Genomic DNA, 23,120 nt, shown 5'->3' with positions numbered 1-23,120 from the left:
GGATCCTGAAAACTCATGCCGAGGTAGACTTGCAGCCTATTGATATAGTAGCTATGCATCGTATTCCCACAAAACAGGGACAGACCCGCCCAGTGCTCATCAAACTGAGAAATAACTCAATTAAATCTACAATAATGAAGAAACGGGCACCAATGAAGAATGGCGGATACAAACTTGTTGATGACGTCACTAAGCCCAACCAGGGGCTTATCAGCAGGCTCCACTTACATCCAGATATCCAAAGTGCCTGGTATTTTAATGGTGCGGTGTACGGGCAAACTGTCAAGGATGAACGAATTAAATTTGACATCTATGACAATGTGACTGGAGTATTAGAAGAATTCAGGCAGTACAGACGTAATGGCATGCAAAGTCGCTAGAAGACACTAAAACATTACAAACAGTCATGGTATGTTGTTTACTATGGAGAAATAACAGTTAGACTATCTACAGATTACATGGACATTCATAACTAGTCTTATGTTGTTGTTTTTGTGGTATTATATTATTCAATTTTTTATAAAAGTTTGCTTTTCAGAATTTAATATATAAGAACGTCTTAAAACATTTTCACCATTTGTTTACTTACTAAAACAATTCCCAAATCTAACTAATGTAAACATGTAAACATTATTTTCAAGAAGATAATTTACAAACAATGGGGAGCACCAATCAAGTTTATCCACTGTTCTTTAATATGTAATTGACCTTTAAAAATCACAATAAATGAAGGGAACTATATGGAATCATCACATGTATGCATGTATATAAATTTATGAAACAGACTATACACTCTTTCCGGTAATTGACCTACTTGTAGCTGTGATTATAGTCTGTACAAATATTCGAATGGATACCCCAAATATAAACAAGTATATAGTCTTTATCAATCAAGCAATCTATACAATTTGAAATTATTGACTTAGATAACTATATACTGACAAACTTAATTTACAGATTAACAGTGTAAACAAATAGTTTTGTGAATACATTGTGTGTACTGTCTATATGCATTAAAAGTTTGTAGAACATTTCACCAAGATAGTATGCAGTTACTCAAGGAATTTGTTGTTGCATTATGTGTGGTACATTAAGATACATTATCATGCAGCTGTCATTGCAGTATTGAAAACAAATATTGACAATACTATTATTCTAATAATTTATAAACTCAAAACATTTGTATATGCCCTCTATATATGCTTGACAAGTTGTTAAGCTGCATGACTGTTTATATGAATTACTATGAATGAACTATCGTATATTCCGGATGAATATTTGGTTTTTTCCTACAGGTACATAATAGGTCAACTGTTGGAAATAAACTGTTGTTGCATAATATGTGGTACATGTATATACATTATCGTGCAACTGTCATTGCAGTATTGGAAAAAAAATAATATTGACAAAACTTTTATTCTAACAATTTATCAACTCAAAACATTTGTATATGCCCTATATATATGCTTGACAAGTTTTCAGTTGCATGAATGTTTATATGAATTACATTATCATCACTAAAGAGGCTTCAATATTTGACCATTTAAATAATCTATCACATAATGTAATAACAGTTAATCGGTTACTGTTTGAAATATATCTTAAAATCAACACAGTAGTATAATACACCTATACCCAGTGTATTGCTATTCTACAACTCAGTTCATATAGACTAAATAATTGATTTTCCAGTATAGACCTATGTAGGTCAATAAATAGGACGCTAGTGTTCTTGCAAATTTTATCTTATTGCCCACTATGGTTGCAATCTACATTTTTGCTGTCACGCTTTCAGTATCTTTTATTATCGAAAATAAATCACAGCGATACAATTTTTATTGTAAAAAATTATTTGCATATTGTTCTTGTACATGAATGTCTTCTGAATATGCGCGAACATTAGCCTGCTTAAAAACGCTTTTGTAATTTAGTTACATCTATATATAAATGAATATAACTATATAATTGATATCTGCAACACATGTATGTTGATGACAATCCTTTATTTATCAGGGATGTTTTTGTACCTAGCTTTAATTATATGTTAAACACATAATTATTATGTTTTTTGTTTGTAATTAGCATGTCTAGATTTTGTAAAAAAAAATGTTTAGATAAATTAAACTTTCCTTGTCAAAAACGTTTTAGTAATCGATTAAATATGAACGTTAATGAAAATTCTTATTTTATCAGGAATGTTTTTGTACCATGTTCTAATCATATGTTAAACACATATATTTTTGTTGTAATGAGTATGTGTAGATGTAGATTTAAAAAAAAAATATAAAGATAAATTGAGCTTTCATTTAAAAAAATTATTGCATAATGTATTAAATTTTAAAATAATAAACTTTTGAAAAGCATGCAGAATTAATTGACCATCAAATTCAGTTGCATTCTGGTGTTTTTGTTGTGTGTGAATCCTGAAGATTTTTTTTTGTCACTATTTCCTTATTATGTTCACCACAAGGGATACACCACCAAAACAATAAAATGTTAAAAAATCTACATATGTTGTAAAATTATGTATTTTGATGTAAATAAGTCCATATGTTTGATTGTAACCACAATCATTCGTTATACATTAGGTCTCCTTTTGTACATTTTGTTCTTTTGTTTATATATTGTATGTTTGTGTTGAATTTGCTGAATTGTTTGTGTATTAAGATGCAGAAGTTAAAGGTTATGATTATTGTATTTTATATATTATACCAAGATACCTGTTTTATGATTCATATGTTAAAACACTTTTGTCATCTGTATAAAAATGGATAATCTTAAATTAATCTCATACAACTGTAGGGGCCTAAATGACACTAAAAAACGTAGAGATGTCTTTGATTTTTTAAAAACAAAACAAGCACACATTTATTGTCTCCAAGACTGTCATTTTACCCCTGATATGAAATATAGAATATATTCAGAATGGGATGGAGACTGTTATTTTAGTTTTGGGCAATCAAATTCAAGAGGTATTTGCGTTTTGTTAAAAAAAAACTTACCCATCACAGTAAATAAAATTGAAAATGACTCTCTTGGAAACTACTTACTTTTAGATTTGACATATATGACAAACAGTTTTACCTTATGTACATTATACGGGCCCAATAAAGATACACCCACTTTTTTCACAGATCTCTTTAAAAAAATAACAGATTTTAATAATGATAAATATATAATATGTGGAGACTTTAATTGTGTATTAGATGTCAACTTGGATTATCAAAATTATACATCCAATAACAATAATAAAAATGCAAGAAAAACACTGCAATCTATTATAAGAGATAACAATGTAATCGATACTTTCAGATATCTAAATGGCACTATCCAACAATATACATGGAGGCGGTTAACACCATTACAACAGGCTAGACTTGATTTTTTCCTAACTTCAAATAATCTGTCATCCAAAATTAGAAAATCTACTATTGATGCATGTTATAAGTCAGATCATTCCATCATCGACCTAGAAATAGTTTTTGAGGATGTAGCACATGGAAAAGGGCTATGGAAATTTAACAATTCACTCTTAAAGGACATTGACTATTTAAACTGCATTAATTCTTTGATCGAAAATATAAAACTACAGTACTGTATACCTATCTACAACATAGCAAACATAGAACATATTCACAATAGCACTATACAGTTTGTTATCAACGACCAACTATTTCTTGAAACATTACTTATGGAAATAAGAGGGAAAACTATTTCATTTTCATCATATAAAGCTAAACAGAACAAAAACCATGAATCAAATTTAATTAAGAAAATTGATATACTTCAAAAATCATTAACTGAAACTAATTCTGACCAACTCCGTGAGCTACAAAATGAATTAGAAAATGTGAGGGAAAGTAAACTTAAAGGGTCTCTTATTCGTTCTAGAGCTAAATGGATGGAAGATGGAGAAAAACCCACAAAATACTTTTGCTCGCTCGAATCTAATCATTATACAAATAAGTCTATACCTTTTATTGAATTAGAAAACGGGGCTAAGTTAACAGAGCAAAACGATATTTTAAAAGAAGCTGTTTCATTTTATAAAACATTATACAATAAAAATGACAACGAAATAAAATACGATATTAATGCTGATCTATGTAATATTAATATACCTAAATTGAATAAAGTGCAATCTGACTCATTAGAAGGACTGCTGAATATTGAAGAAGTATCAATAACACTTAAAAATATGAAACATGATAAAAGTCCAGGTTCTGATGGATTCACTGCGGAATTCTTTAAGGTTTTTTGGAGTAAGTTGGGCCACTTCATAGTGAGAAGTCTAAATTATGCTTTTATTACAAATTCCTTGTCCATAACACAAAAACATGGAATTATTACTTGTATTCCGAAAGAAAACAAACCGAGATGTTACCTGAAAAACTTACGCCCATTGACATTATTAAATGTAGTTTACAAACTAGCATCGGGTTCCATTTCAAATAGATTAAAGACAGTACTCGATATTTTAATCTCCAAAGATCAGACAGGTTTCATTAAAGGTCGATTTATTGGTGAAAACACCAGATTACTTTACGATATATTAAAGTATGCTGAAGATAATAATTTACCTGGGTTACTTATGACAATCGACTTTGAAAAAGCGTTCGATACTTTGTCCTTCCAGTTTATAGAAACAACTATTAGTTTTTTTAATTTCGGACCAATGTTTCAAAAATGGATATTTATGTTCTTGTATAATACCATGGCCTCCATACAAATAAATGGATTCTTGTCAGATACTTTTTGTATAGAAAGGGGATGTCGTCAAGGAGACCCAATCAGTGCTTACATTTTTATTATTTGTGCAGAAATTCTTGCTATTAAAATAAGGGAAAGCAAAGAAATTAAAGGTATAACTATAAATGACCTACAATATAAAATATCACAATTTGCGGATGATACATCTTTATTTCTGGACGGATCAGAATCATCTCTTAATTCTACATTAGATATGCTTCATGAATTTTCAATATACTCTGGACTTAACATAAACTATGAAAAAACTAATTTAATTTGGATAGGCTCTATGAAATATAGTACTAGATCAATAAAAACTAAATACAAACTGACATGGGGAGCTACTACCTTTAAAGTTCTTGGGATAATGTTTGATATTAATTTAGACAAAATGGTAATGACAAATTTTGAAAACAAAATCGAAAGTATTAAAAGATCAATAAGTCATTGGAATCGCAGAAATATTACTCCTCTAGGAAAGATAACCATTGTTAAATCATTGTTCCTACCTTTACTTACTCATTTATTTGTATCACTACCAACACCAAGCGTAGACACCATGAAAACAATAAATCAATACTTTTATGACTTCATTTGGGCAGGACCGAGCAAAATTAAAAAAACAGTAATTGTTAAGGATTATAACGAAGGTGGATTAAATATGGTAGATATATGTTCTTTTGAAAATTACATGAAAATAACATGGCTTAAAAGAATAGTGTCAGGCGAAGGAAATTGTTATTCACTGGCTAAATCGTTAATAGATTTTAAAATATTATTCAATACTGGTAAAATGTATGCCGAAAAAATATGTTTACACTTGAAAAATAAATTTTGGCTTGATGTTTTGAAAAACTATATATTGTATATTGAAAAGCTGCCAATATTAAATTGCGATGATATTTTAGATATGCCTCTTTTTTATAATCATAATTTTAAAATTAGCAATAGCTTTATATATATTAAATGTCTATATGAAAGAGGCATTCGGTTTGTGAGAGACATAATGATAGAAAGAAACTGCTTCATTTCCAAAGAATCTTTGGATACACAACTTGGAGCAAATGTAAACTTCCTATCGTACCAAGGATTAATAAACGTAATAAAGAAATACATTGACAATTTTGAAGACCTGCCAAATTTTGACAAAAACACTAAAGGACCCATATTACCAACTTACATAAAAAAAATATTAACCAGTCCGAAAGAAGAGAAACATATTTATAAAACATTAATTCAAAACAATGACATTCCAGCTTGTAACACTAAATGGAACTCAGAATTTGTAAATATTGATTGGAAAAAAGTGCATGCACTTGTTTTCAATCTAACTAAGGAAACATATATCAGATGGCTCCAGTGCAGAATAGTCCATAGAATATTGGGAACAAAATCCCTAATGTTCAAAATGAAAATTGTTACAAATAATCTATGTACATTCTGTAATTTGGAAGTTGAAAATATAATTCACTTGTTCTGGTACTGTCCACATACCCAAGAAATTATTAAATTTGTTGTTGATATTGTTAGTAGAAGTAGACCAAGCATACATATTCCCATCACATGTCAGGATCTAGTACTTGGAATTATTAATCCAAAAATGAATGATTTAAATATAGTTTGCCTAGAGCTTAAACGGTATATCTTTCATTGTCAAAGAAAAAACAGAATCCCCTCAAAGGACGGACTTGTAAACAGTATGAAACAAACTCTAGAAATTTACAAAAGCACAATTAAATCAGATGAAGAATTAAAAATATGGTCCCTTGTGAAAATATTTACTGACATCACATATAATGACATAACTAACCATAACACATAATTCAAATAATGCTTACAACATATGAATTTGTTTTGTTGATGTTGTAAACTCTGCATTATCAGCTTGCGTATATAATGCAATTCAGCACTCATACTTAATTATTTTTCTTATGTGCAATTTTTTATGTTAAATGATATGTACATACTTATATTCAACACTAAATTAGTTTGTATTGTATAAACTAGTGTTTGTTGTTGTCGTTACATACTTGAACTATAACTCAATAATAATTGTATATGAATGTATGTTTTGAATGTATGACAATTAGAAGTATTATATAATTATATATTATATTTAATTACCAAATTGCTATACATGAACTACTTTGTTATATGAAATTCATAATACTATATAAAAAGCTTTGTATGTATGTAATATTCTACGGAGTGAATAAAATTTTGCACTAAAAAAAAAAAAAAAAAAAAAAAAAACCAAAAAAAAAAATAATCGGCTGATGCAATAATTTCCTGAGCACCAACCTTACTATCTGTTACAGCTCTGTTCCTGGGTGTCAGCTTCCACATACATTTGCCTTACATTTCAGGTTGGAGGGGCGGGTATCTCACACTGACCACAGCTGATAGAGTGGTTATACATGTGCCTTACATTTCAGGTTGGAGGGGTTGGTCTCACACTGACCGCAGCTGACAGAGTGGTTATATGTAAGCATCACAACTGTGCCTGTATAAAAAATGTATCAGAGTAACTATCCAAACAATATTTATGTATGTTTTATGTAAGTTTTGATCATAATGATGATTTGTGATGTTCACATTCTTTCTTTTGAAGTGTTGTCATTATCAAAAAACAACAATGATGTCTCTCTGAACTTTATCATATTTGGTATTAGTGTTTGTTAACCCCCTTAAAAGGGGTTTACTGGACTCACCAGGCATCCATCTGTCTGCCCATACTCTAACCTGTCATTAGGTGTTTTAATGCACTTTCCAAAGTAGAACATTCTGACATGCAGGCATTGTTACTTATGATATATAGTGGAACAAGTTCAAATTAAAAAAAAATCCAAATTCATGCCACTTTTTATCCTCGGCCATAGGCGGAGGGATATTGTTTTGGCGTTGTCCGTCAGTCTGTCCATCCGTCTGTCCGTCCGGCCAGCACTTTTGTTTCCGGAGCCATATCTTGGAAGTGCTTTTTCGGATTTCAGTGAAACTTTGTATGAGTATATATATGGATGAGAGGATGATGCATGCCAAATGGCATTGTACACCATCTGTTAATAAGTTTGATGAAAAAATGCTCACGTTTGTGTCCGGAGCCATATCTTGGAAGTGCTTTGTCAGATTTCATTGAAATTTGTTATGAGTATATATATGGATAAGAGGATGATGCACGCCAAATGGCATTGTACACCATCTGTTAAGGCCCTTTGTATCTTGAGGCCACATTTTTCAACCAATCTTGATGATACTTGGTTAGAATTTTTATTTGGACAATATCTGAGCTAAAATTTGTGTCGATTACGTTAAAAAAATAGGTCACCAGGTAAAGCCTAAAAAAAGCTACTTATAACCCCCTGTAAAAACCACATTTATGACTCAGTCATACACTAGATGTGAAGTCTTCAATAATAGTTTTCAGTGAACTCAGGTGAGACTTTAAGGGCAATCATGGCTCTCTTTTTCACCTTAGCCTTTATATATCATAGTTTTTAGCTTGAATATTATATATGAAATATATATAGTGGAGCTATCTTACTTAGGCGTGAGCTTTGGAATGCTAAAGTTTGCGTACCACCTCAAATATATTCTATATTGCTGTTATAGTGTGCATACTTCTTTAACAACATGACCCCAATCTATAAACAAAAACAGACAACTGTATAAAGCATTTGGTAATTATGTTCCCTTTTTAGATAGTCGCTTAGCGACCGTCTAAGGTGGTTAGTTTAAAATTCAGGTCGATATGCCTTAGCTACTAGGAGCCCAATACCCGCTTACTACGCGTATCCGCGCAATAAGAGTTGTATAATTTATGCAAGAGGTATGAGTTCTCCAATTTTATTCATTCACAAATGGAAACATGATATTAAAATTGTGTTAAATGCAATAGTTTCGAACGGTGCTTTTATAGAAAAGAATCAATAAACAATGATCGTATTGTACGTGTCGCGGAGGAGATTGTTTATGAATGAATAAAATAGTCCACTTTCTGCAGCGTCTTCATGACGTAGTATTTTTGCTCAGTCCATTCATAATATGAGGTTATTAATAGATGCACCTGTTGATAAACAAAGGAAAGTCCACGGGCGATAACAACGCAATAGGTTACACTTTCACATACACCTCAATGACCTAGTACAGGTCATTCGTAAATTGAGGCTATTGATAGATTCTGGAAAAAGTTAACGCTTTTTTATATTCTCAATTTTTAAAACGTTGAACATACGTTCAACAATAACTTACGCGATACGATAAACAAAAACAAAAATAATGTTTCATAATCGCTAAACCCGAATATAACAAACAATTTATAATAATAATACGAATGACCTGTTTCGTAACCTCGTTCATGCTACTACAGTGGCTATTTCTGGAAAACGTTCTTTGGTTCTCAACAGATAGCAGCGATCTTTTGTATTTACGGGTGCTAGCAACGCAATAGTAGAAGGTTTAGCTTGTTTATATTCACAGTTCTCAATACATAGACAGTTGGATATGAGTTCATCAATTACTACAGGCATACTATAGGCAACCTCGAAAATGCTTTATAATCGCTTAAACCGAAAACAACTAAATATATTATATTAAATATATTTATAACAATAAATATCTTTTAAAAATGTAGTCGGCGTATACGCTGACTTTGAAATAAAGTTTGCAATTTACTTTTCTAAATAAATAAATACAATTTAACAAAAGTTAAACTGTTGTGTTGTGTTTTTCACTTGTAAGTTGCATATTCACCACATGAAATGTGTGTTAGCATTGTCAAACCACACATTAGTGTGAGTAGATAAAAAATATACTACGGGAGAGCACTTCATATGTGTCCTCATATGCCTTGTTATGAGTATCTTTCTTCACTATCGAAATATATTGTATGTTGATATTTGATTTAAACGCAGTTTTCTTTCAACACATTTAAATCACACATCAATAGCGCCGTCATGCGAAAATGGGTCTCATGCGTTTCGGCAAGCATTTGTTAAACCCAACATGTGCTTTTGCGCAGTCAAGCCATAGGCGATGCTGTTCGCTATAAAATCACTCAATATGTTATGTTTCTCCTTACCAGAAGGAGAGATAGCTGAGTGGGCTATTTATATGATGGGCGCATATGGCATAAGACCCATTTTCCCATGACGAGGGTCATTACAAATCTCATTGCGAATTGAAAATGCCACATTAAAGAACAATGCTTTTTGATACAAAATTGAATTCAAAATAGCAAACTTGTTAATAATGGCAGCCTATCCACACATTAAGGAATGATTTCCCAACGTGCTGACCAAGTACAGCAAACATTGTGGTATGATAATTAAACGATTTTCTCTTATCGTCACACTATACTATTTCGCTAATGATTGTTTTCTCATCTTGGAGGCGAAAGTGAAATTCTGCGAGATGGATTGTAACGCGTAATTTTAACAGGGCCACAATTTGTGTCGTTTTAGCATACAGAGAGTAGTCCGGAATTCCTTACACTGAACAGTGCTACATCCTTTGAATTGAGCACATAAGCAGTGATGTAGGAAAAATTCAGAGGTTGTATCTCGAATCAGTTTATTAAATATTCGAAAATATTCATGCGTGTCTGTTGGCGTTATATAAAAGTCACTCAGATGAAAACTGAGTAAAACAGCTACGCCTAAAAGCGCATTAGTGCTCTATACCTATGTTTATGTCAGCGTTGTTGACACCGTGTGAACTGCTCGGTAACAAGTAAAGCATAAACAGCAATGTTTATATACTTTTATTCATCCATATACAAGATACGAAGATTATTGTATATTTTGAATTTGTATATGGTGTCAAAAATCAAAAGTCTTGTACACGGAACTTTCATTATGAATTTATATTCTTGGTGAGATAGTTATTTGATATAAGAAAAAATATTCCTTTAATATGATTGTGACTGCAAATTTTCTTTATATTAAGTTCTCATTACCATTTTCATCATACTTTCTATGCTTTCAGAACGTCCAAAAAGCATGTTGTTTTTATTTTGTCTAAGTTATTTCTATAAAATAATAAGGATGATAAAAAGTGCACACAAAACTCGACCCGTTCGCTATGACACACACTTAATAAAGTTGAATGGTGTGTGTTTATTTCAAACTTGCGATTGATTTTGAAAAATGAATTGCGTGTTAAATTATGCAATAGCGAACATCTTCATTGCCTTCAGCGCTTTGATTATACTTAGAAAGTTGAAAATTTGGTTATGTTTTGTGTTTAGGTCCACTTTATTCCTAAAGTATCAAAGCTATTGCTTTCATACTTGCAACACTTACTTACTATAATAAGGGGACTGTGCTGGCAAAGTTATGTTACTCTGACTGGCATTTTGGCAGAATTATGGCCCCTTTTATATTTTGAAAATTGAAAATTTAGTTTAGTTTTTTGTTTTACTATCTTATTGGTTTGTTTTATGTCTTTACAAATGTTCAATAGGTTGTGGAAAATATACCCTTATAAATGTACAAGTTCTTTTAAACATAAGTGATCAGTGTGTTTCAATTATGGTCCTTTTCCAGTTTCAATATGACTATATTACCTTGACTTCATTGAATATGAACAATTTCCACATGATGACTTACGTTATACTGTCGAGCACTTTGAAGAGTCGAGTCCGCTGTCTTCTGACAGCTCTTGTTATTAATCACTATTGGCAGAATATTACATTCCCCCACCCCCCTAAGGAGAGTACCGGTATACTGGCATGATGATGGACATCTGTCTGTCAGTCCTTCCGTCTTTACACAGACACTTGGTATTCCAAAGGTTTTCTTCTTCAAATTTCAACATACAGCTTTTAAACTTTTAGCTATGGTATGAAGTCCTGAAATCCCAGTTTTTACCATTCTTGATATAATATATCAAAAGTTGTGCCTCTTTTTTCAACTCAGATATTTATATCACCTTGTTATATTGTATTGTGACTTAATTCAAGTTTCTGCATTATATATCTGTAAATATGTCTATTCTTTACATAAACTGACTGCAATATAACCTAAATGATCATTTTAAGGAATTTTGTGGTATCCTGGCTTGTTTGCACTTTTTTTCAGGGTTGGGTGGTAAATGGTTACTGCATAGCAATTCAGATTTCTGTCCCTTGCAAAGAAATTGTGTTCCAGTCATGGATCAACAATTAAATTATTATCAAATTATATATATTATATTTATGATTAAATTATATAAATTAAATTTTCGGACATACAAGGTTTTGTCCATATTGAATTGTATATTAAAATTTTGGCCAGTATTTCTTTTGCTTGTCTGGTGTGACTTCGATCATGTTTTTTATGACCGGATTAAGGTCATAAAACATGGCGGAAGAATGCCTGAGGGCAATGAACCATTAAAGTGCAATATCTTTAGTGTCTCTTACATTTCAGACACATGTTTATTTTGAATTTTTTTATCTAAATGTTTGCACACGAAAGAAAATTATAATATTTTAGTGTTCGAAAACTAAGAGTTATTAAAGAATATTGCTTTGCATCTGTCAGTCAGTGGCTACCATATGTAAGTTGGTTCTTTTCTGTATAGTTTTAAGAGAAAGCTTAGACATTTGATCTTCACTGGTCACTTGCAATGAAAGAATGATGCCTATTGATTCTGAGATGAACGTGTCAAAGATGAATGTTATGTTCAATTTGAAAGTCGATTTTACAAAATGTATTGTGAATGATATGACCAATGATAATGCAATTTGACACTGGATTTTTGGTTGAACAAAAAGATGCCTTTTGAATTCAAGATCATCAGGTTAAAAGTCAAGGTCAATGAGGCTTATATCTCAATTATGGCTTCAATGCAATATCTAGAGAATTCTTTGTTGTTAATCTTTCCGAAGAACAACCACTTATAATTTTCAAGCCAACAAAATAAATGTAAAGGTCAGAGGGACACATTTTCTGAATGACTTCGACTTCGACACACATGTCTTTTTAGCTCACCTGATTGCTCAGGTGTGCTTTTGTGACCGGTCTTTGTCCGTCGTACATCCGTCCGTCTGTTAAAATTTGTTGTAAACACTCTAGAGGCCACATTTATTGTCCGATCTTCATGAAACTTGGTCAGAAGCTTTGTCCCAATAAAATCTCGGTTGAGTTCGAAACTGGGTCGTGCCGGGTCAAAAACTAGGCCACTAGGTCAAAAAAAAGAAAAAACTTGTAAACACTGTAGAAGTCACATTTCATGCCCAATCTTCATGTAACTTTGTCAAAATGTTTGTCTTAATAATATGTTGCTTGAGTTCAAAAGTGGTTCCGGTCCGTTGAAAAACATGGCCGCCAGTGGGCGGGGCAGTTTTCCTTATTTGGCTATAGAGAAACCTTGTAAACACTCTGGAAGTCACAATTTTTGCCCAATCATCATGAAAGTTGGTCAAATTATTGGTTTTATTGATTTCTCGGACGAGTTCGAAAATGGTCCAGATCGGTGAAAAAACATGGCCGCCAGTGGGCGAGGCATTTTTCTCTATATGTATATAGTGGCAGTTTTCCCTATTTGGCTATAGAGAAACCTTGTTAACACTCTAGAAGTCACAATTTTTGTCCAATCATCATGAAAGTTGGTCAAAACATTGGTTTTATTGATAACTTGGATGTGTTTGAAAATGGTCCAGATCAGTGAAAAAACATGTCTGCCAGTGGGTGAGCATTTTTCTCTATATAGTTATAGTGAAAACATGTAAAAACTCTAGAAGTCACATTTTTGGTCCAATTTTCATGAAATTTAATCAAAATGTTTGCCTTAATTATGATATGTTGGTTGAGTTCAAAAGTGATTCCGTTCAGTTGAAAAACATGGCCGCCAGTGGGCGGGGCAGTTTTCCTAATTTGGCTATAGAGAAACCTTGTAAACACTCTAGAAGTCACAATTTTTGCCCAATCATCATGAAAGTTGGTCAAAACATTGGTTTTATTGATATCTCGGACGAGTTTGTAAATGGTCCAGATCGGTGAAAAAAACATGGCCGCCAGTGGGTGGGGCATTTTTCTCTATATGTATATAGTGAAAACATGTGAACACTCTAGAAGTCACATTTTTGGCCGAATTTTCATGAAATTTGGTCAGAACATTTGTTTCCTTGGTACGAGAGATGAGTTAAAAAATGGTTCCAGTCAGTTGAATAACATGGCTGCCGGGGGGGGGGGGGCAGTTTTCTTATATTTATATAGTAAAAAAAAAAAGTTTGTGAACACTCTAGAAGTCACATTATTTGCCCAATCATCATGAAACTTGGTGAAAAGATTGGTTTTATATATATCTCTGATGTGGTCGCAAATGGTCCCGATCGGTAAAAAAAACATGGCCGCAAGGGGGTGGGGCAGTTTTTCTTATGTGACTAGAGAGAAACCTTGTGATAGAACACTTATATATATATATATATAGAAGTCACATTTTTTGCCTAATCATCGTGAAACTCAGTCAATACATTGGTTTTATTGATTTCTCTGACAAGTTGGAAAATTGCTCAGATCGGTGAAACACTTTTTAGCTCACCTGATTGCTCAGGTGAGGTTTTAGGATTGGTTTTTGTCCGCCGTCCGTCTGTCCACATTTGGTTTGTTAACACTCTAGCATTCACATTTCTTAAGCATTCTTTATCAAAGTTGCTGAAAGATCTCGGTCAAGTTTGATAATGAGCAAAATCACACAATTAATGCCATAATTATTGCCCTTAGATTGTCCAAATTTTCATTATATTATACAAAATCCTCGTAAACACTCTAGAGGTCACAATTTTGTTTCAGATTTTATGAATCTTGGTCATAATATTTATTTTTGTAAGCAATTAAGTTTGATGTTTGGTAAGGGTGGGTCAACTCAAAATATAATAACCAGGTCAAATCTTACAAAAACAATTACACTCCATACTCCAGAGTTTTGGTTCAATAATGATGAAACTTGACCAGGATGTTTGTCTGGACAATATCTTGGTCAGGTTTGACATTTGGTTAAGATTGAATGAACCGACTCCTCTCAGATGAGCGAAGTAGGCCATCTTGGCCCTCTTGTTTATTGGTTGTTGTGAAGTTTTCTGGTTTCAATCCTTTAAATGATTTTAAAGCGATAGCCGGCAACAATACAAACTTCCCCCTTTTCCTTTACTTTGTTCACATATGATGGGAAAGTATGCATTTCAAAACGGCTGTCAAGTTTCACCAAGTTCTATAGAGTTTTTAATTGCTGTTTAAAAATACTTGTAACTAGTTTAAAAAAAAAAAGAGAAGCATTCTTCACTTTTATTTAAATGTTTTACCATGGTTTATAAAGAACACATCTAAGTTAAGTTATAATTTTACTATATTTTAAATCGTTACAAATATGATAGAAATAAACTTAATTTAATGTATTTTCTCATGTTTTCTTAAGAGAAGAACAATGTCTGGTAAATTTCAAAACATACTTGAGCTCATTTCCTATGAGACTTTTGGTTTACACATGCATTGCATCGTATTTATTTTAGCTTTAATATACAAAACATTTACGTTCAAAAATGCTTAATGAGCAACATGACTTAAAATTGCTGTCCATGATTCCACTATAATTATTAGATAGAGAATAGTGTTTTTCCCAGGCCATTTTAGCGTGGCGAAAAGCCACGCCGCCCTCCCGGATCGCCACGCTGACCTTTTCAAAGGCAAATTTCGCCACGCACCCTTCTTTTCAAAGGCAAATTTCGCCACGCGCCCTTATGGATAACATCTTTATTGCCTTACGATCTAACTTGGTCCGCAAAATCAGCGTCCTTTATTGTCTGTGACGCTCTGACTGTGCTTGATTTACTCGAGAGACGTCAACATCTAATCGACTATATTTGAACAGATTTAATCGATTACGGTGCTCGATTTATAGGTAAACTGCTCCAAAGCTGTGAATTTGTCATGCGTGAATAACCCCGTGTCAGTATCAATCGATAATGCCAGAGGCTATGTTATACCAAGCGCACTTTTCGGTCGACAATGTGTACACTCCACGATAAAATCGTTACTTCGGAGACTTTTGATAAAAAACACGATGTTATTCTCGTGGCATGCACTATTCAGTTATATCAAACATATATTTTTACGCATAATTACATTTAAAAACACAAACAAATTTATTCTTTTTCGCTTTCGTCTTTAAGATAATTAGATCTAATTATTGAACTAATTACTGAGACGTATACTAATTTAACAAAATGCGAATCGCGTATACGATTTAACGTTGCTATGAGCACCTGTCGCTTACATCATTTGACATTTTAACAACATGGCGGACTATACAGAATTAAATTCTGACTCAGCAAAAATGGCAAATAACATCGTAAACTATCGAATTAACGATGGAGATTATACATTAAGAAGGAATTAATGAATTGCTGTGATAATCAACGATGCATAAAAATGTTTAAGATAGTAACAACTTTATTTATTTATTTGTAATCTACTTGGTGGATTGGTGATTCGGTGGATGTATGTCACGGAAACGAGTGTTTGCATATTGTTAGCGATCAATTTACTCCCAATGTTATTTTAAACATCTGGCAAGATTATTGTTAGAAAATGGGATAAGACAAACATGGTTTCATTTATATGTTAGTGGATCTGTGTATCGTCAGATTCATATGCATATATTGCTTTATTATGTTTGTCCAGCGGTAAAGTTGATTGAAACAGCATGGAATTTGAATGTACATTGCAAGGTAAATATATTAATATAAATCATAGTAAGTTAAATACATCAATTACCATTAAATGTGCTTGTTTATATGTTATTTTTTCCACAACTGCTTCAGATGCGATTACATGTTGCCCCGTAATTCAGGTATTCAGGGAACGTGTTTGCCCTTTTTTGCCTAAACTGCGCGCTAAAATGCCCTTTTTGAAAGTAATGCGCCATGCCCCTTTGCCCTCCTGGGAAAAACACTAGAGAATAATAGGTTAGTGTTTATTATAGATCAGGTTTATCATGCGAGGTTTAGAAAACAAAAAGACAAGCCTTTGGGAGTGATTTTTCGTTTTCATGCTGAGCATGATAAACCTGATCTATAATCAACACTCATCTATTTATCCCACTTTTTATTCAGTAAACCTTTTTATTTAAACAAATTAGTTTTAACAAATTAACTCAATAACTGGATAATTTCGCTGGATTTATGACGTCATTTTGTGATGTGGTTTATAGCAAAAAAATTATCAACTGGGCTTTAATCAACAAAATTTGCTGTAAAAGTGGTATAAAAATTATTCAACAATTTGCTCTACAAAGCCCAAACAAATTATGTATGTTATGTAGTTTTGCACTCCTGGATTACCAACATTTTATTTGTCGTAAATAACCCAATTTCTATTCATAAAGATGACCCGAGCTGGAACCCAGCGACTGATGCCCAGGCGGTGGACCGTGTGTTCAGGATTGGTCAGGACAAAAACGTGGTGATCTACCGGCTGATCACGTGTGGCACTGTGGAGGAAAAGATCTACCGGCGACAGATCTTCAAGGACTCCATCACCAGACAGACCACCGGCACTGCCAAGAACCCTTACAGGTACACAGTTACTATTGGTCATTAAACATGGTGTCTGTCTGTGTGTCCGTCTGTCTGTCTGTTATCAAAAGGGTTGCATTTTGAAGCTGTTTTAAAAATGGTTTTACCATATTTTCCAATCTTATTAGGACTTTTTTGTTATCCCCACCTTAGGTGGTGGGCACACTTTTGTGTTTGGAGCCGGATCTTTAAACTGCTGAGACAAACTTCATTGACACTCAGTGTGAGTGTATAAATGGATTAGAGGATGATGCATGTCAATTTGCAACATAAACCATATGTCAATTACTCAGTTATGGTCCTTTTTTTCTGAAAGGTATGTTTAATTCTAAAACGAGCATAATTAAATGTATAATCCAAAACACGCTACCAAATTTAATAAATGCTTGCTCTAAACAGCGCTTTATGTAAAGTGTATTTCTTTGTTTTAGTAAAAAGCGCAAGAAAAATATGCTTACATTTACAGTGTCTCGTTTTGGTGTATTTATTGTTGTAATTATCGGGAGCAATACGTCAGGCGATTACGCATGTTCAGTGGGAAAACTCCCGTCCCAAATGGACATTATCTTTAATAGTCTCAAAAATACATGTACTGCAATGCATTATTCAATTATTTACATACAGACAAACCTGAGAACAGTGGTCAGTCAAGGGAAATGACCAAAGTGACCGTTGTCCACAGGTGACTGTGGTTTTCGGATCACAATTTTAAGATGGTTGGTTAGTTGGTAGTATTGCTACGTCGTTACCCCACACAGATGTTTGCATACAATGTGAAACAAAGGCTCATTGCCGATAACTAAGCATAATATCATTATTAACATACATTGAATAATACAGAATAATATCTTATAAATTGATTTAATTTCATATTGTTAAACTAAATCAATGACTTTATCAAGGCTAGTATAATTGTTTGCTCATGCATCACGTTCTTTCGTAAATAAAGCTTGTCACATGCCATTGACGTCACGACCGAACAAGTCTAAAAAGCGAATTTGCTGTCATAAACCGATAGTACGTTCATTTAGTAAATTAGACAGTTCGTATTACATTATTTGAAGGTATTTTTAAATAAAGATTGTGGCATGTCATTGCGTCACGTCCAAAAATTTATAAAAGCGGATTCGCTGTCATAAACTGACAGTACGGTATAACCATATCGTTATAATTTAAAGAAAAAGAAGTCAAAATTTTGTTAAAAATATTAAATTTGTTATAAAAGTTGCAATTCAGTGTACATTTTTCCTGAATAGACGATCACTAATCCTTTTATCGCCTTCTTATAACAACACTCGCTAGCTAAGCAGGGGTGTGATTGAGGCAATGTCAGAGGGGAGGAAAATTCTGTTGACTGATTTTGACTACGCGAATGACGCGCATAACGCAATGACAAGCATAAAAACAGACATTAAAATAAACAACTTTTTGAACTTCATAACAATATTTCTTTATAAAAACCTGTTAAACTTTACATTTAACATACTGAGGATGCAAAGTAAACAGTTAAGTAAGTATTTATTGTGATCAATAGCAGCAGTTTTTCAATGTATTGAATTACAGTTAACAAACTAAATATAAACAAACACACTTGAGTGTTCTTCTGGTGTTAATAATGTATTAACTGAGTTAAATTGATATATTTAATTTGTTTACCTTTCAATATCTTGCATTTCACATCTTCACTCAGTTCAAAGCTATTTCAGTTAACTGAACAGCGTGACAAACATAATAAAGCATAATATGCATATGAATCTGATTATACACAGACCCACAGACATATAAAAATCAAATCATGTTTGTCTATTTCCATGTTCGAACGATACTCTTCTAAATTGTTTTACTTCGCGAGTAGACTAAACTCCAATTTGCAAACACTGGTTTCCGTGACACAAATTCAGTGGGCACATTTCTTAACAAAATATGTGTTGCTTGTGTCTAAAACGTAGTCTTTTTTTTGACAAACACATTTCATTATTCCTATCAGACTAGGTGATGTCAGTCGTTTATTCGATTGCTATTTGTATTTTCAATAATCTTAAGTTTCTCTTCACAATGGCGCCATTTGCAAACAAATCAAAGAGCGCATTTTAAGAACACGATTTTAATTGGAAGATTGGGAAACGACAGCCAATTATATGGCTCGTTTTAAAAATGCTTAGGCAGAATCTACCAGTGTAAAATGCGGAGATATTTAGTGGGCCGCGGATATTTCGGGCCGCTTATGAAATACGTCCGCGGAATCGGTGGTAGCCCCTCTCCCCAACATTTTTTAAAACGAATTTACGCAAATTTCAGAAGTGACATCCAGGACAACCCGATCCGCGGAAATCCGCGGATCCGCGGAAAAATCACACCCCTGCTAAGTGTTGTTTTTAACACCTTATAAGCTATAAAGATTAATTGACTTCGTCACACGATCATGCTTTGTTGTTATGAATGCAGCAGATAAGTAATACTTATACACATACTCATTGTTACGTGCACCTGTTTCGTTTTTGTTTTTAATGTTAGAAACTCGAGACAAATGACGCGTGACCGTTGTTTTCAGTTCAAACATGAATTTCGAAGTGGAATAAAGTGGCTGGCAGTTATGGACAGGTGACCGTTATTTTCAAGTGTAATATAGAGTGATTTTCGTCGGGGGGGAATCCTGGCTGACTGTTGTCTGCAGGTGACCGTTAAACTCAGGTGGTCGTTAGGTCAGTTTCGACTGTATTTTTGGTAGTTTCAATGGGTCATTTATTCAAACACAATTTCTTCAGTCTTCATTACTGCATGTACTGACCCTTACCCCAACGGTTTACATTTTTGGTAAGATTAACTTGATACATGAAATATCTTTTAACTAGAAATGGCACGGCAAAGGCCGACGTGTATCCCCACGCCGCATGTGTGAACCAGGGGGCACACCAGAGTTGGTAATGGGGCCATGCATAGTTAAGATTGACTGCATTGTCATAAGAGATGTTCAGTATCACTTTGAAGTAAATTGGTGTAGAAATTAAGAAGTTAAATTTAAAATAACCTTAAAAAATGAAAATATCTGACCCGGCCCCACCCAACCCCCATTACATTTAACCCAGGGGTCAGATCAAAATTCTAAATAGTGCACTGTGGCACATTACTCATGCATAATGTGTGTTTCAAGGTTCTAGTGCTCATAGTGTAGAAGGAGATAGTGGCCATGACAGACGGACAGACATTAGAGATAACCACATACAGTGGATGCCCTCTAAACTGGACAACCCGGACTCGAGACGAAATTCTGGTTTAGAAAGGTTTCTGGTTTAGAGCAGAAATTGACTATTTTACTCTCAGAAGGTCAATTATGTGGCAAAACACACACTTTCAGATTGTACTAGAGATCGGCAATAACTTAGCCCGTATAATACAGGGCCAGTCCAATACAAGTTTGTTAATCTTTTCACATTTCATCTTATTGTTTAACCGACTTTTGTTTGGTGAAGAGTTGTTTTGCCTAATGAGACCAGTACACAGACTGTTTTTTGCACGATACTCCCGATCGTCGACTTTCCTACACCATATTTCTCTGACAGCATCTTAAATTTAGGTTTAGGCAACATCTCTGACTCTTTGATCACTTTGATTTTGTCTTTGTTTTGACAATTCCACGCGCCTTCGCTTAGGGAGTGGTTGTCCTGTTGTCTTGTTACCAAGGCTTTCAACTGCATAAGCCACAAGCTACAGACAAATAAACCATGTTGTCTGGGGTGCGATTAACGCGTCTGAGGGGAGGAAATAGACTGATTTTGACTAAGCAAACCTCCTGCACCACAATGACAAACCTTAAAACAGACAGTAAAATTAACACCATCTTATTGATACTATAAATTTATGAAAACCTTTTCAAATTCACATTTAGCATACTATGCAGTCACTAGTATTAATTGTGATCAATATCGATGTGTGTTCCGATCCATGTGAATGATGACGGCAATCTTTCGTTTAAGCTCAATGTCTTTAAATTTAAGCTCAAAGAACAACAATGTTAAAGTGTTCAACTTACCAGTATAACAATTGACCACTCGGATCTATAGTTCAAGATTTTTTCACATGAATATTACTGTAGTTAGGCCTTACCAAGACAGACAATCTTTTGTACCCATTCAGAAATTAATATTGCCTTCTGATTTATATATATTGTTGGTTTTTGCCTTTCCTATATAAATTTGTCGTAAAAAACCCAGATTTTGGAGATTCGTTCATTTGTTCAATTATCTTTATTCTCCCTCCATTTTCAAATGAATCAGCAGAGAAATGTGAACCACATAATCAAGACCGATTTTAAATAAAAGATTGGGGAAGAAAACAGTGTTTATCAGTTCAATAAACTGACACGATGATATCTACATGCATTGGAATTAAAATGATAACTGCATAAAATTGTTAACATACCTGGTATTGTTTTTCACACCTTGCTCGATGTAAGTAATTAATTTCTCGCCATACACAATAATTTTTTTGACCAAATAAACAATGTGGTTAAATGCCAGTCTGCATGCATATTAGCCGAGTTGTTTGAACTGTGCGAACATGTTGCACTAGTTAAACAATTATTTTAAAACATTTTATGTTAATTGCATTGTAGTACAAACAAGAAATATCTTTTAAAAAGATATACGGCGTAAATAGTTTAATGAATGAGATCAAGGATAGCGAATGTCTTTTTCTGTGCAGTTCTTAGCTGCATCACACGCAGTACGGGATGTTACGGGGAGTTTTCGCGGCTTATTTTACATTATAACATATTGCTGGTCATAAACCTTTAGATACAAAACAGAAAACCAAAAGAAGAATGGAAGTGAAATTTAAACATATGAGTCAACCGGCCACACGAGAAGTATCCGTATTTATAGGCGCGTTCTTCGAACAAACCTGTTTTAGTGGTTTGTCGGGCATTGCTATTTGATTCGATTATTAACAGTATCAATTATCATCGTGCAAATGCTTTAAGTGATATTATGGGCATTTTGCACTGTTGAATTGAGCTGAAAAGAATTAACAGGTCAAAATAGTTAGTTAAAATGTGGTTACTGATTAATTAACTGCAACTCACCTTGCTAACAGTTGTTTATTAAAATATATTTTATATTCGATATTCTTACGTGACCCACCCAGTCCTGTAAGCTGAAATGATCCGTAAAACAATTTCATGTCTTTGTGTCGTATGAACAAATCTGCACTAAAACTAAATTTAGGTTCAACTCGTAAACGCATGATCAGTTGTCAAACGAAAGTACGGTTGATATTCAAATGCATTATTTTTCTCTTTCTGGTATATTGTTTTAGTATGATGATGCTGCATTAATTAATATGAGTGTATATGAAGTAGAAACATCAAAAATAATCAACGGTTGCGATTGACACCTATAAACTGTTACATGCTCATAATATCACTTTAGTACATTAGGCAATATGGACGAATAATTATTGTTAAATTTATCAACAATAATATTTATCATTGTATTGTTGAAAACACATAAAGAATCTATTATTTACATACCATAATTATATTGCTGAATAATCTTCATTTAACATATTTCTGGTCTAAAGAAAATTCCAGGTCACCTAGTTCACGGATAGCGTCTTTATTATATAATGATTATTTTACTGGCCGCCTACTCCGGTGATGACCTGTATATAAACTCTGAATGTCAGCGAATTGACCCGATATACCTCGCGGGTTGAAATGCAATGCTTTAAAGTGAGGCCTCGCTTCCATTGCTCTTTATACTTTTACATGTTAACATGTTGACAGGAATAAGGAAGTTAGTACTAAATATGAGAACATAGC

The 23,120-nt window shown here is 33.2% G+C and overlaps 1 protein-coding gene across 2 annotated transcripts in view; it reads left to right on the top strand.

Annotated features, from left to right (window-relative positions):
• Positions 1–23,120, top strand: part of LOC127839403 (DNA excision repair protein ERCC-6-like) — a 130,739-nt gene that overhangs the window by 63,923 nt on the left and 43,696 nt on the right. For both annotated transcript variants that reach the window (XM_052367771.1, XM_052367774.1), the window contains 2 exons: positions 7,185–7,233; positions 17,113–17,302. In XM_052367771.1, coding sequence (XP_052223731.1) covers positions 7,185–7,233; positions 17,113–17,302 — 239 coding nt within the window. The remainder of the gene's footprint in view (positions 1–7,184; positions 7,234–17,112; positions 17,303–23,120) is intronic.

The sequence above is a fragment of the Dreissena polymorpha genome, chromosome 1 (genome assembly GCF_020536995.1).
Source record: "Dreissena polymorpha isolate Duluth1 chromosome 1, UMN_Dpol_1.0, whole genome shotgun sequence".
NCBI classification, from domain to species: domain Eukaryota; kingdom Metazoa; phylum Mollusca; class Bivalvia; order Myida; family Dreissenidae; genus Dreissena; species Dreissena polymorpha.
The sequence above is the reverse complement of the archived record's forward strand: the minus strand, read 5'-3'. Positions and strand labels throughout refer to the sequence as shown.